Genomic DNA, 16404 nt, shown 5'->3' on the forward strand with positions numbered 1-16404 from the left:
TGAGCTTGAACTGAACTGGGCTTTTTATTTTTATTTCTTGTATTATCTCAAGGAAGTGACTGAAATTATAGTTATTTTAGGTCAAGGAGTTGATTTGAAGTAAATAAGTAATTTCCTTTCTTTTTCAAAAAAGCAAACTGTATGTGGGGTGTGTGTGTGTGTGTGTGTGTGTGTACTCACACACATGCATGTTTCTCCTGATTTCAAAAGTGTTACAGAGTTGGTGGTTAAGAATGTAGGCTTTGGTGTCCAGCTGCCTGGATTCAAACTCTGGTTTGTCACAAGCTAATTCTGTGACCTTAGGCAAGTTAGTTAACCTCTCTGAGTCTTAATTTTCTCATTTGTAAAAGGAATAATTATAGAACATAGCTCATAGAATTATGAGGATTAAGTAACACAATGAATAACTATTGTATCCATAATAGTACTCACTAATGTACATTGTTTTGTTTTTATTATAGCAATATTTAAAAAGAACTGGAAAAATGCAGAAAAGGAGGAGTTGTTTAATTCTATTATATAACCACTATTAACAATAACACAGGGCTGTATGAGTCTTTTTCTGTTTATATGTATGCCTAAGTATACTCAATTTTATACAATTAGACATAATCATTAACTTGTGTTAATAATTTACTTTTCTGTGTCCAGTATAATTTATTTTATATATCACTTTATAATTTATGTTATCAATTTACTTTTCTGTGTTTAATATATATTATTATGTAGAGTTTTAATAGTTGCATATTAGTCTACCATCATTTGTATTATATTAGTCATTCATTGGACATGTAGATTGCTTTGAATTTTTATTATTATAAATACTAGGAATCTTAATCTAAATTCACATCTTTTGGTACATATTTTATTAATTTCTTGGTATAAATTTATAGGAAACCATTTAATAAGCTATAGAATATTTTCTAAAGTTAATACTTTTAGAATAAATTGTCAAATTGGTTTCCATAAAAACTTTAATTTCATTTCCAGCAATAGTATATGAGGCTCCTAGTTTCCATGTAACCCTGCCATACCTAGGTAGTATGTATACATGTATTTTTTAAAATATCCAATTTAATGGCTTCTGTACAATATGGAACAAGTCATTTTAATTCTGAGCTTCAGATTCCTAACGTGCAAATTAAATTAATGGGTATAGAATTCAGAAATACAGTGACAGATCACAAAGTTTATATTGATTCCAGAACCAATTGATATTCAATATTTGAACTGCAGTTCAAGTGACAAAGGGCCAAGGTGAAGTTGGGCTAATGCCAGAAGAGGCTGAAGGGAAGTTGGGCTAATGCCAGAAGAGGCAGAAGAGGCTCATTATAGATGAATACTGAGGATGATTTCTCTGCTAATGCCATGACTGTCCAGAATGTCCCAGTGTTGATTAGAAAGTAATGTAGATAACAGTTATAATTTGAATATCTGATTGTGTCTTATTGTTGTCTATCCTGCTAAACTGTGTACCCTATCACGGCAGAGATCTTTGTTTGTTCACTGATACAATTTATGCCTTTAGCACGGAGCCTGACACATAGTAGGGGATCAATAAGAAGCACCTTATACAAAAGTTAACTCAAGATGGATTAAAGATTTAAACATAAGACCTAAAACCATAAAAACCCTAGAAGAAAACCTAGGCAATACCATTCAGGACATAGGCATGGGCAAAGACTTCATGACTAAAACACCAAAAGCAATGGCAACAAAAGTCAAAATTGACAAATGGTATCTAATTAAAGAGCTTCTGAACAGCAAAAGAAACCAACATCAGGCGAACAGACAACCTACAGAATGGGAGAAAAATTTTGTGATCTATCCATCTGACAAAGGGCTAATATTCAGAATCTACGGAGAACTTAAATTTACAAGAAATAAACAACCCCATCAAAAAGTGGGTGAATGATATGAACAGACACTTCTCAAAAGAAGACATTTATGCGGCCAACAAACATCTGAAAAAAAGCTCATCATCACTGGTCATTAGAGAAATGCAATTCAAAACCACAATGAGATACCATCTCACGCCAGTTAGAATGGCAATCATTAAAAAGTCAGGAAACAACAGCTGCTGGAGAGGATGTGGAGAAATAGGAATGCTTTTACACTGTTGATGGGAGTGTAAATTAGTTCAACCATTGTGGAAGACAGTGTGGCAATTCCCCAAGGATCTAGAACCAGAAATACCATTTGACCCAGCAATCCCATTGCTGGGTATATACCCAAAGGATTATAAATAATTCTGCTATAAAGACACATGCACACATATGTTTATTGCAGCACTATTCACAATAGCAAAGACTTGGAACCAACCCAAATGTCCACCAATGATAGACTGGATAAAGATAATGTGGCACATATACACCATGGAATACTATGCAGCCATAAAAAGGATGAATTCATGTCCTTTGCAGGGACATGGATGAAACTGGAAACCATGATTTTTGGCAAACTAACACAGGAACAGAAAACCGAACAGCACATGTCCTCACTCATAAGTGGGAGTTGAACAATGAGAACACATGGACACAGGAGGGGAACATCACACACCGGGGCCTGTCAGGGGGTGGGGCGCTAGGGGAGGGACAGCATTAGGAGAAATACCTAATGTAGATGATGGGTTGATGGGTGCAGCAAACCAAAATGGCATGTGTATACCTATGTAAAAAACCTGCATGTTCTGTACATGTATCCCAGAACTTAAAGTATAATAATAATAATAAAAGAAGTATCTTTTGAATGAATAAATAAGCTGAATGAAGCTACCCTATACTTATCAAGAGACTGCACCTGGTAACTGGCAGTGTGCTGTCCTCTGGATAAGTGTGAATGAGCAGCCATGAATGAGGCCTCTTAGACTTGCTTTTTCCCATCCCCCGTGCTGTGTCCCACTGACAGTCTTTCTCGGATATTTAATACCTTCAGTCTCATTAAGGTTCAGCCTCACCTTCTAGAATCCATGCTTTGCAAAGCAATGTTGGGCCCCTGTGCTCTAAACCATTATGGATTGACTTAATAGTTCAATTCAGAGGGTAGAATTATTTCTAAGTTCTTAGGGATTCTTCATTGCTGTCTTTTGGACTGCCTAGAGCAACTGCCTAATGGTGTGGTTGAGGGTATATTACATGAACTAACATATCATGTAAAATATAGGACTGTTGATCTAGGCGATACAGTGTGGTGGTTAAAAGCCTAGACTTTAGAGCCAGACCTTCTCAATTCACGTCTGGGCTTCACAATTTAATAGCTGTGTCACCTTAAGCAAATTGCTTAATCACACTATATTCAATTTTCTTGCTAAAAAATACAAAAATATTACCATTGATAGGGGGATTTAATGAGTTAAAGCATGTGTACAAGTAAAAATGGTAAGTAAATGTTACCTACTATTTTTATAATTATTATTAGCCTCAATGACCTCATTGAGAATTTGCTATGTGCCACACACCAAATATGTATTATCTCAGTTAATCCTTAAAACAATTACGTGGGCTATTACTGTTATCCCTACCTCATGGATATTCAGGTTCAGAAAGTTTTAGTAATAACTTAAAATCATATAGATAGTAGGTAGTAGAGCCTGGATTTAAATGCAGGTAGGTCTGAATTATTCCCTCATAGCGATACTTTTCTTAACATAATTTGAAATATCTGCATTCTTATCGACATTTTTTAGTATCTCTTAGCCTTTTCACTTATGCTCAAAACGTTAGAACTAACTTTAAGTTCATGTGAGTGTTTAAACATCCATCTGTTGATTTCATGGTCTATAGTTTCTAAAGACTCTTACAGTTCTTAAATTACACTGTGATCCAGTTCACCCACCTCTCCATTTCCTCTACTAGGATCTTAGCAAAATCAATCAGTCAGTTAAATAATTAAATACCAATTAAAAGCTATAGGATGGCAAATGATGACCAAAACAGACAATTTGCATGCCATGGTGTGGGGACAGTAAGGTTATAGAATCTTTCCTTGAAAGATCACAATGCAACTATTTCAGTATTCATTTTAAACAGTGAGCTGGAGTTACATGCTCTAACCTAACAGTGATTCTCTACCCAGTGTGGAAGTGTCCTGACACCACTAGTAGCAGAGACTCATCTATTATAAGGTGACTGGTTGACTGAGTGCCCTGTGTTTGGCTAATATCCTTCTCATCACAGTGATGGACTTGAAATTTGAACCCTTTTCAGTCACCTCCAGCAGACAAAACAAGGAAAACTGAGAAGCAATCCATTTACAGATGTCAGCACAGCTGCTGTGTTTTTGGATATGATTTGCTGTGCCACATTTGACAGATTATTTTTTATATCTTTGAGATTTATCTTGTTTTCATTGGAATATACTATAAACTGTTCCATTACCTTTTACCAGGTGAATAAATTGTGATATTTGGTAAAATTGTCTTTCATAGCCAAGAGATTCCAGTGTACAGAGAGCTAGCATGACTGTCATTTGGCAGGGCGGTGGCAATTTGTGCATGATACATATTCGGGAAAAACATTAGCATGTGGCTTATGATAGCATGGGTTTACACGGGGTTCATCTTGATGTTTGAAGGTCATGTTTTTCTCTTCAACAGGTTAATTATGTATGGTTTTGTGAAGGCTATGATACATGCTGGCCAGTTGAAAAATGGAGACTTTCATTTCACTGACTGTTTATTTTTTGGTTCACTGATGTCTGCTACAGATCCAGGTAATTGCTCAAATAATTTTCTTCTTTTCTTTTTTTAAAATCAAACATTAAAAAAAAATCAAACATTTAAATTGAATGTTTCTCCCCAAGACCATCACCTGAGTCTACATAATAATTTCTATTCCTCTTCATCTGCAGTTGACATATCTGTTAGTAATCACAAAAGTAAAGAAAAGGGGAATATTTTAATAGTGCTAAAGAAATTGATTAGAAAGTAATTTCAGTAGTGGGAGAGATCTTTAAAGTCATTATAGTTTATTTCTCTAGATAAGCTTGTCCAACCAGCAGCCCATGGGCTGCATGCAGCCCAGGATGGCTTTGCATGCTGGCTGACACAAATTCATAAACTTTCTTAAAACATAATGAGATTTATGCACAGACCTTCTAATTTGCTCATCAGGTATCATTAGTGTTAGTGTATTTTACATGTGGCCCAAGAAAATAATTCTTCTTCCAATGTGGTGCAGGGAACCCAAAAGATTGAACACCCCTGCTCTAGAACATGTAACCATTTTGAGTTATCATCCTGAATTTTTCTCCAGTCAATATGTCTTCTCTTCTTTTGAGAATGATGTATTAAATTAAATGGTTTAAAGTTATATTTTAAAAATGTTTACTATGGTACTTTTCAAGCATATCAAACATACGGAGAATAGTAAAAAGAATTCACATATGCCCTTCAGCAATTATCAAATACGAGCAATCATCTTATTTATACCCCCTCCACACGCACTCTCTCATATCATGACTGGATTATGTTAGAGAAAATTCTAGCAATCATATGATTTTCCTTGTAAATGTTTTGAAAAATGAGCATTGCCATTGTAAGACCTAAAAATATTAACAATCATTCTTTAATGATGTCCAAAATCTTTTCATTGTTTTAATATTCCTAATTGTCTTATTGTCATTATTCGTGTGTATAGCAGTTTGTACAAATCAAGATCCAAACAAGGGCAGCATATTACAGTGGATTGATATGATTGTTGAGCCTCTTTTTATCTAGAAGTGTCCCTTTTATTTTTATTTTCTTGTCATTTATTTGTTTTAAAAAAGAGGTAATTTGTCTTGTGGTTGAATTGAATAGAGTTCCTTAAAATATTCCTCAGTGCCCTGTATTTCTTATAAACTGATTAGATTCAGAGGTTTAATCAGATTCAGGTTCAACCTTTTTGGTATGATTACTTTAAAGATGGTTAGGTGAGCCTTCTGTTGCATCACCTCAGGAGGCAAATAGTGATGGGTGACTCAGCTGTCAGCCTGATCCATCATATTATTGATTGTTACTCTAACAAAGACTACCAGAACACAACCTGTGGTTGAACAACATGGTTTTATTACCCGTTGCAATGAAAGTGAATACCATGGGGAATCATGTTACGTCTCAGTGGGTGTTAGAAAGGACTTATTATAGGACCTGGGTTTATGTTTGGTTATTTTAGTGGGGGTTTAAGGCATCAGGACTTTGGTCTGGATTCAATGCTGTCAGGAAGTGGGAATAACTCCAAGACTGGGCATCTTAGTTAAGTCTTCCTTAGAAGGAGGAAAGACTCGATTGAGCCTAAAGCTACAGTTGGTGAAGAAGCAGTGGTCACTCATAATAGCCGGGATAGGGGGATGTTTGGTCAGTTTTGTGGTTTAGACAATGTTCATTATTTGTGTTTAGACATAATTACATAGTAGTACTGTTTTTGTCTGGATCCATCATGGTCACAGAATAACCTTGCCTGATGTCATTCTGTGAAGTTGTTTTTGTTCAACAGGAGAACACCAAGGCCTAGCTAAGAGTATCAGGCCAGCTCTTGAATGTCAGGCTACTTTTCTCTTTCTTAGGAACATATAAGAATCTTTCTCAGCTGGGAGCGGTGGCTCACACCTATAATCCCACCCCTATGGGAGGCCAAGTTGGGAGGATCACTTGAGCTCAGGAGGTCAAGACCAGCCTGGAAAACTTAGGGAAACCCCATCTAAAAAAATTTTTTTTTTAATTTAAAAAATACCCTGGTGTGATGGTGCGCATCAGTAGTTCCAGCTATAGCTACTTGGGAGGCTGAGGTGGGAGGATCACTCCTCAGGCCAGCAGGGTTGGCACCACATAGTGACTTGTTATAAATGTAAAATCTCAGGCTCAACCACAGACTTAGTATCAGATGCTAGAATTTAACAGTATCCTCAAGAAATTCATATGCACATTAAAGTTTGCAAAGCTTTACATTTTGGAGTTACCCAATTTTATCCAATGGTTTTAGTACCCACTGATGGTTTTTGCTTAAGCCAGTATTTATTAGGGGTTACAAACTAGTGGTATGCTAATCTAATCCTACCTTTTGCATTTATTAGCTGCTGGTACTGTCCTTAATGAAGTAGTTTTCCAGTTCAATTATTTCAGTACCCAATGGTATAATTTAAACAACAAAAGCAGGGCAAATGATCCATTTTTTTTCTTTATTTACTAATTTTCAAAAGAATGTGTTGTATTGCATCCTGCACATGTGACCAATGAGATGAGCTTTTAAAAACATATCACTGTGAGCACATGGATTTTTACATAGATGATATGTTTCAATCTGCTGTTGTCATTATATTCTTTTTCATGATCAAAAGATTCCATTTTTGACAAGTGGGAGCCTCTTCAAGTTTCTCCGGTATCCTTTTATTATAATCCTGACAGTTTTCGATAGGTTTCTTGCTTTTGAGTAAGACTAGATGTTTCAGTCTTATCTTGTGTATTTCCTGCACCCTACCTAGGAATTACCTTTCTCTCCGAAAAGCCTTGGCTTTTTCTAAGAGGGAAATTTAGTTAGAGACCATAATCTGGGCACTAAGGGATTGCATTGCTGCGGGATTGGTAATTGTTTTTAGACCTTTCTTTAAAAGGAGAAATCATATCACAAATTCATAATATTTTCAGTTAAAATTTAGTATTATAGGAACTTAACTGCCTTGAATTTTTATTTTCATTTTTATTTTCTTCTGCCTACTCTTTGTCTTCCTACACATTCATATAATTTCGTCTTTGCTTAAAACATATGTTCTCAAAAGTATAATATATATACTGTTACTAAAAATATGATAACTAAAAACTGTTTAAGATTTTATTGTGGTTATTTTTAACCTGTGGATATATCCCACTAGTGAGGTACAGTTAAAAATTATTCCCTTTTTTAAAATCAATTGAAATAACTTCTCTGTGTGGTTAACCCACAATTTGATATATAATAATGTTCATTTGTTTTGTTTTTAATTTTTGTTTTAAAACTAGATTATATATAGGATTCTCAAAAGAAAATCACAGAATGAAATAAGAGAAATCTAGCTTCTCTCCCTGTCTCCTTTACCCTAAATTTCCAACGATTTTGGTTGGTTTTTGGCTTACCCTTCTATATTTAAATTTAAGCAAATACACAAACATGCACACATTCCACTATATGCTACTATGCACATGGTTCTTCACCTTTTATTTAATTAACAGTATTTTGGAGATCTCTTCATAACAACATATAAGAATCTTTCTCAGCTGGGAGCAGTGGCCCATGCCTATAATCCCAACCCTGTGGGAGGCCAAGGTGGGAGGATCACTTGAGCCCAGAAGTTCAAGACCAACCTGAACAACATAAAAAATAAAAAGATAGCTTGGTATCTTTTTATGGTGTACACCAGTAGTTCTAGCTATAGCTACTTGGGAGGCTGAGGTGGGAGGATCACTTGAGCCCAGAAGATTGAGGCTGCAGTGAACTATGATCATGTCACTGCACTCCAGCCTGAGTGACAGAGCAAGACTATGTCTCAAAATAAATAATAATAATAATATTTCTAATTATCTTAAGTAGTCAAAGAGTACCCCCATGGTTTATTCAATCAGTCTTCTATTGATGGAAATTTGGGTTCTTTCTTCTGCAATTATGTACGATGTTGAAATTAATAGCTTTTCACATTTTGACAGTGTTTCCTTGGGAGACATTTCTGGAAGGAGATAATGGTAAATGTATTTGTAATTTTCCTAGATGCCAAACTCCCCTCCATAAAATTTGTACCATTTTGCATTCATACCAGCAAGGTATGACAATACCTGTTCTTCACAGTCTTGTCAATACAGCAGACAATCAAAACTTGGGGGATTTATCCATAGGAAAGGTGAGGATTTATATATCCCTATAGCATGACTTAGTACTTCTTTTATTATGAGTAAGATTGTATGTTTGTATTTTTATATTTTATTATGAGTAAGATTCATATATTTAGAAGATATGAAATTTTTAGAAAAAAATTATTATACATATATATTTCTATTATGTATCTATTTTTTTCTATTTATAAGACACCCTTTTCCAGTAGAATCATTAAACTTTTACATTTCAATGTTTAGATGCCCTTAATATGTTAGGAATATTAATCTTTTCTCTGTAACATAAGTTACAAATAGTTTTCCTGGTTTGTCATGTTTTCTTTCGCTTATGGTATGAGAGGTTGATTGAAAGAACATGAAATGAAAGTGAGTCTTAGGTTTGGAACCCACGGTGTAGATTGAAGATCAGAGCCCCAGAGTGGTATACAGGGATAGACTGCTCTATCCCCAGGGTTAGGAATGGCCTGGTCACTATGTCATTGCTAGAAGATTTCACCCTCACACAGCCCAAGGGAAATGCAGAAGTCCCTTGGCAGCCACTGGAATCATGGACTCAAGACTATATATTTTCAGCCAATCTAGCTAGGTAAGGTTGTTCTCTTCTGTCATATATAGATATTCTGCCTTTCAGGGTCAGGCCTCACTTTGCATCACCTTTGCACACATCTTCAAGTTCAGAAGCACTGCAACCAGCATTCCCTGCTCCCAACACTGAAGGCTGAGTTTGTTGCCTTCTACTGAGTGACTCAGCCAGCTCTAAACACAGTTGAGTTATATTCAAGTGCTGCTCTTTCCGTGGCAGGTGATGCCCCTGAAGTTATGTTTAGATAACACAGGAAAACCAATTAAAACGGAAAAAAAATCCAGCCTGGGCACAATGGCTCATGCCTGTAATCCCAACACTCTGGGAGGCTGAGGCAGGAGGATTGCTTGAGGCCAACAGTTCTAGACCAGTCTGGACCACATAGCAAAACCCATCTCGAAAGAGAGAAAGAAAGAGAGAAAGAGCAAGAAATAAAGAAAGAAAGAGAGAGAGAGAGAGAGAGAGAGAGAGAGAGAGAGAGAGAGATAGAAAGAAAAAGAAAAGAAAGAAAGAAAAAGAAAGAAAGAAAGAAAAGAAAGAAAGAAAAGAAAGAAAGAAAGAAAGAAAGAAAGAAAGAAAGAAAGAAAGAAAGAGAGAGAGAGAGAAGAGAGAGAGAGAAAGAAAGGGGGAAAGAGAGGGGGAAAGAGAGAGGAAGGGAGGGAGGGAGGAGGGAAGGAAGAGAGGGAGGGAGGGATCCAGCTTCGTAAGATGATTATTTATCTGCATTGTATCAAACACCTAAGCGGATTGAATTTTTTAAAATACAATATTGGCTCGTAACCATAAACAGCATCCTGAGGCCCCAGTCTACTTTTCAAGTTTGGCATGGACCAGCTGTGCAACTTTGGGCAGCCACTTAGCCTCTCTAGATTTTATGCGTTATCGGAAGTAGAAGACAGTGTTTCTCATCGCTTCCAACTTCTTTTTTTTTTTTTTTTTTTTTTTAAACAGACAAAACTGGCTCTTCATCTGTAAAATAAAAAGTTTTAGCTAAAGGTCTAATATCCTTCCAGATCTAACATCCCATGATTTTTACTCCTGTGAGAGTGGTTTTTATTTTAAAACAGCTTTTATTTTAGGGAAAATAAAAGTCAACCCAAAGCCTGCTAACTTTATATTCTGAGGTTCCAACCTCAAATCAACAAATGCTAAATATATAAGGTAGAAACCCGCACTTAAATAGGAACCCTTAAATCCTCTTCTTTTACTGGGAACTAATCGTTATATTAAAACATGCTGAACCCACTCTCTGCTAAATTGGTGCAATTTAAGATCTTCAACAACCTTAAAACACCTAGTTAATCTTACCCCACAATTATTCATTTATTGCCTAAATTATTATGACTCACTCATTTATGAGAGGAAACCTATGTTCTCAGGTCTGATATTTCTTGGCCTTTTAAAAATTAATTCTTTCCCATTTAGCCTTAGCTAAATATTAGCTAGTGTTATTATTTCCTTCATACTCATCTTTTATGGATACACATTTAGTCTTAAATCTAATTCTTCCTGCACGTTTCAGACTCTCAGCCAATTTTCGATTTAGCTCCATTTGGGATTATTTGACTATAATTTGATTCATTTTGTCTCCTCCTTTCCTTACTGATGAAGAGCTTCCTGATGATGGAAAAGTCATCATCAGCACTTAACAAGTGGATAATGAAAGGCAGAACAATCAAAGAGACAGTGTATGAAAAAAATGGCAGGACAGGGAAAGAGAGAAATACACAGAGGTCTCAATGAATGAGCCAGCTCTTCTTCTGGTGTGTGCAAAAAACAGAGACTAGGAGGATGGGGAATGGGAGAGGAAAGATAAACAAAACTCAAGAGAGCAAAAGTCCGGATGATTTGTTTAACAGCTCTCATTTTGCGATCGGCCAAAGCTTGTCAAGGAGCTGTCTAGCCTCATGCTATCCTCTTGCCTTTTTCATTGTTGTCTTGGGTTCTCGTTTGGTAAATTTAACTATCCAAGATAACAATTTTGATTAACAAATCGGAAATGTCCTTTCATATTGTGTAGGTGAGATAAAGAGGGGAGTCCTTAAGATGTGTAAAGATACGTGGAGATACCAGCATACCCGTGCATCTTGAACATACCAGTTTTGTGGCTGCTTTGGTGTATTTTCTCTTGTTGCTCCCTCCTCACCTTCTTCAGGTCTATGCTCAACCATCACCTCAGTGAGAGCCTTTCTTGCTCACCCTATCAAATACTGAACCCCCTTCCCCAAGATGCCCCTAATCACAAAGCTTTCTGTCCCCTGTCCATGCCTTACTTTCCTCCACATCACTAATTACTAGTTACTAGTGATCAGTTTATTTATTTATTTGTTTACTCACTCACTTACTTACTTATTTCTTTGTCTCCTGTTTGGGAGATGTTTGTTCCTATTTTTCTGGATTTTTTCCTATCGTTTCAGTCTTACAGTTCTGATATCTAGAACAGTAGGTTTTTAATAAATAGCTGTTAAATCAGTGAATTAATACAACTTGAGGAAGAAACTACTAGGGAAAAGTGTGGAGTGTGGAGGGGCATCTCTTTTCAGTTATAAAATGTGAAGCAGTTGAGTATCCCAGATCACCCTCGGGGATGAGATGTCTCGTCGCCCCTGGAAGGGCAGTCTCCCAAGATGAGGGTGGATTTGCAGCACGAAGCTGCATTTCTAGCACATAGCCGGACTTCTAGTACATAGCTGAGTGGCAATATCACTTTCTGTCCACCGAAGAAGATATATTTAACTAAAACAAAGATATGTGCCTTTCCTCTTGTCCAATCATGTAGCAGATATTTCTTTCTTCTGTCTATCTGGTGGTCAGTGGCTGGACATTATCCAGAGCATGCCAAGCTACGGTTTGTAGACTTGCAAGAAGCAGTTATAATTATGTGTTTTTTCTAAGTTGGAAGATGTTCAAAATAGTAGCTTCCTTTAGGAAAAGGAAGAACTCAGTACATTGCATCAAGTATTAAATGATCACCCAGAAGATGCCAGAAACTCATCCTGGTATTTACGGAACTGACATTTCCTCCAAGGTCTTCGGGAAGCCACTCATTCAAGTACATGTGTTCTGTGCATTTTTCTCGCTTCATCAATTTCCCTGTTTCCTATTTGGATTAGAGTGTCTTCATTTTACATGATGCAGTTGCATTGAGACTCAAAGACAGCTGCACTATTTTGAACTCTAGAAGTATTAATCCAGTACTCAAAACTATAAAATAATTATTAATTCAGAGACTTGTCCAATTTTCCCTCTAGATAATTAATCCAGGGTGTCTTGATTTAGGTAACATTAGATAGGGCACATTCTAGAATTGCTGTGTCTGATATGATACTTATGAGATACATGTCGCTACTGAACCCCAGAAATGTGACTAGTCCAGATTGATATGGGCTGCAAGTATAAATACACCTACATTTCCAAGACATCATTTGAAAAAAGTGAAACATCTCATTAATAATTTTACATGTATTAATTACATGTTGAAATGATAATATTCACTTAATATTGAGTTAAATAAAATATTCTGTAAAATTAATTTTACTTGTTTACTTTTTATTTTTTTAAGATGACTACTAGAATATTTAAAATTACATATGTGGCTTGAGTTATATTTTTATTGGACAGCACTGCTATAAAGATATATAGAAATGAAACTGTTGGAAACCAAACCATGATCCTTAATAGAAATACCATAATAATTTAAAATTGAGTATTAAATACAAATACAGTATTAAGTATAGATACAATGCACTGCATAGATTATGCCATTAGGTAAAATATAGGCAATTTATTTTTAAGAGATTGAATTAATATGTCTGAGATTTTCTTTCTAAAATTCTTCCTCCCAGTCTCATTTTTCTGCTCTGATGCATAATAACCTATTAACTACTTTACACCCAAACTTCAGAAATAAAAGAGAGTAAATATCTATATGATTCAAATATCGTATGTGTGCCATTTAAACTATGAATACTGTAGCCTCTGACTTGGGGACAGTGGATTAAATAAACTCCTGTCCAAATGTCTCAACTGTATTCTTTTTGTAAGAATATAAATAAGTTCTTAAAGCCTGACAATGTCAGCATTGTTTTTGGAACTCCCATTACTGTTTTGTCTTATGTAACATGTCACAGGTTCAAGAAACTTGATATTTATATTATGTAAGCATGGTTTCAGTATTAGGTTTTAATATTCCTAAATTGGGTAGACTCAATATCAAAAGTAAATATTTATCTAAAATGAGTAAATGGAGACAACCTGCATAGCCAGTCGGAAGATACAGTCCATAATTTTTTTCATCAAGTTTAGATTTTAAAAATCTATTTGATGTAAATTATGAGTTCAGTTCTCTCACCAAACAAGGCAAAATTCACAAGTGCTTAGTAGGATCTATTTCTTTATCTGTATCATCATCAACACTAAATAATATTTAATGACTAGATCATCACAGATGCTTCACAATATAAAAGGCCCATTGAGTTCTGCACAGTGCATAATACTTACCGAATAAAGGGAGCCGTCATTGAATATTGATTCAGAACACTGTTCATGGTGTGGGACAGTCATGTTTAAATCTTCATTTTATCTGACTCGCTTGGCTTCAGTTACTCCAAATATAAAATGGGAATACAAGATTTATTTTAAAGGTTCTTCATAAGGATTAAATAAGATAATATGTCTTATTTTTATTGTTATGTTGTCATCATTATTTTTATGCTGCACTAAGATGGGGCTGCTATTTTTCCTTCAGTATAACACAGTGAGACATGTACATTGTTTCTTGTTTTCGTGATAATAATGAATTTCCATGATTCTTCCTACCTGGTTAGTTCTCCCGGGACCAATTATATTCATTTGTGAGTTGCTTGGTTAAAGTTGGGAGTGTAATATATGTAATGTGGTAATTTTGCTTTGAATAAAACACAAATATACTTTGACATCTATTCTTATAGATGAGAGGTAGTAATTTTTAAAAGCAAATCTCAGACATTGTCACTTTACCCCTATGTACTTTGGTACGCATCTCTAAGATTAAGGGCATAGTTCTTATATGTCGTGAAGCCACTATCCAACCTGAAAGTTGTTCCATAATCCATTGGTATCATCTAATAACCAATCCATACTGAAATTTTCCTGATTTTTGCTCTTTGCTTTTGATAACCCAAACAGGTTTCACAAGTGATATTTAGTTGTCTCTTCTCTGCATTCTCTTTTAATTTACAGCAGTGCTCCTTCCTACCTTTTTAAAAAATGCTATTATTCAAAAAATTGGGTCAGTTCTATAAGATGTACTACATTCTGGATTTGTCGCTTCCTATGGTATCATTTATTTTTTCCTGTATCTTCATATTTCTGTAAGTGCAAGTTAGCTTCAGAGAGTCCTGATTATTTAGATTCAAATTCATCAGTTTTTGCAAGAATATTCAATGGGTGATGTTTGATCGATCACATTGCATCATATTAGAAGTCACATAATGACTTTTAGTCTTGGTGTTGACTAGTCACACAATGACTAAAAGTCTAGGTGTTGTCTTTTACTGATGCTAAGTGTGACCAATGAGTTCAGGTGGTGACAGCCTGATCCCTTCTTGTAAATTTCCCTATAAAACTTTCATACAACGGTTTCATCCATTGATGCTGATTGTTTGAACCTATTAGTTTCATTAGAATTGACAAAATGGGATTCTTTTCTAATTCTATCACTTCTTCCAAATTATTAGCTAGAATTATTCTTGCAGCAAAACTCTCCTATATACTTATTAATTTAAGCTACTACTTATATCATCTAAATGGAATGTACAGATCTTATCTAGACCCTTGGTCAAATAATGCACTCATAAATAAATTACCATTTTAAACATATAGTTTTAAACATAACCACAATTCCATCATCACACCTAAAACATTAATAGTAATTTTCATGGTAGGCAAAATAATGGCTCTCCAAAGATGCCCATACATTAATCTTCAGAACCTGTGAATATATTACATTGAATAGCAAAAAGGGATTTACAACAGTGATTAAATTAAGGACCTTGAAACATGGAGATTACCCTGGATTATCTGAATGATCCCAGTTTAATCACATGGGTCTCTAAAAGTTGTAGAACTTTTCCTGTCTGCAATCAGAGGAAGATGTGACTATGAAAGAAAGGGGCAGAAAGATATAATGTTGCTGACGTTGAAGATAGAGGAAGGGGGCTATGAGCCCAGGAATTTGGGTGTGCTCTGGAAGTTGGAACGGGCAAAGAAACTGATTATCCTCTTGTGCCTACAGAAAGAAATGCAGCTCTGCTAATAGCTTAATTTCTTATCACTGAGACATGTGTTGAATTTCTAATATACAGAAATATAAGATAATAAATTGGCTTTATTTTAAGCCACTAAGTGTATGATAATTTGTTTCAACAAAAATGGCAAACTAATATAATTTTAAATATTATAAAATATATAGTCTAGCTAAAATTTCCCAACTTATACAAATTTTTATAGCTGCTTTCATTGATCCAGACAATGTATATGCACAATGCTTTTAGATATAAAATGAATGATTAAAAATAATAAAATTGTAGGATACTTTTGTGGAAAGAGCTACTTCTTTTAATTTACCACCCTCATTTTATAGAAGAGTAAACTAAGGTTTAGAGGTGAGTGACTTGGCCCTAGGACAGTCATTTCAAAATTTAATATTACAATCACTTAAAAAATTCATGAAGGTCAGCAGTGGATTCTAGGAAAGTAGTGACCTTAACTTGGCTTTCTTGCCCTTTATTGCTGTAATTTATCTGATTTTCCTAAGGCGAAGAGCTGTTGGTTCCTATATGCAACTGAGTGCTGATGAAGCCTTGAGCTTTGTGCAAACCCTACAGAAATAACAGATACTGAGCTTTCTTTACCATGAGTAGCCTGAGCCTCTAGATACCAGTTTCGAAGAAGTCTTTAGATGGAGACTGGAAAACTATGAATTCTGAAAAGTGATTTGGGTTGT

The 16404-nt window shown here is 35.3% G+C and overlaps 1 protein-coding gene across 1 annotated transcript in view; it reads left to right on the forward strand.

Moving 5' to 3' along the window:
- The window catches only part of SLC9A9 (solute carrier family 9 member A9), a 592312-nt gene that overhangs the window by 158208 nt on the left and 417700 nt on the right, over positions 1–16404 (forward strand). Inside the window, exon 5 of the mRNA XM_008008833.3 lies at positions 4595–4710. Within this exon, the coding sequence (XP_008007024.1) occupies positions 4595–4710 (116 nt within the window). The remainder of the gene's footprint in view (positions 1–4594; positions 4711–16404) is intronic.

This window comes from Chlorocebus sabaeus, chromosome 15 (genome assembly GCF_047675955.1).
Source record: "Chlorocebus sabaeus isolate Y175 chromosome 15, mChlSab1.0.hap1, whole genome shotgun sequence".
In the NCBI taxonomy this organism is placed as follows: domain Eukaryota; kingdom Metazoa; phylum Chordata; class Mammalia; order Primates; family Cercopithecidae; genus Chlorocebus; species Chlorocebus sabaeus.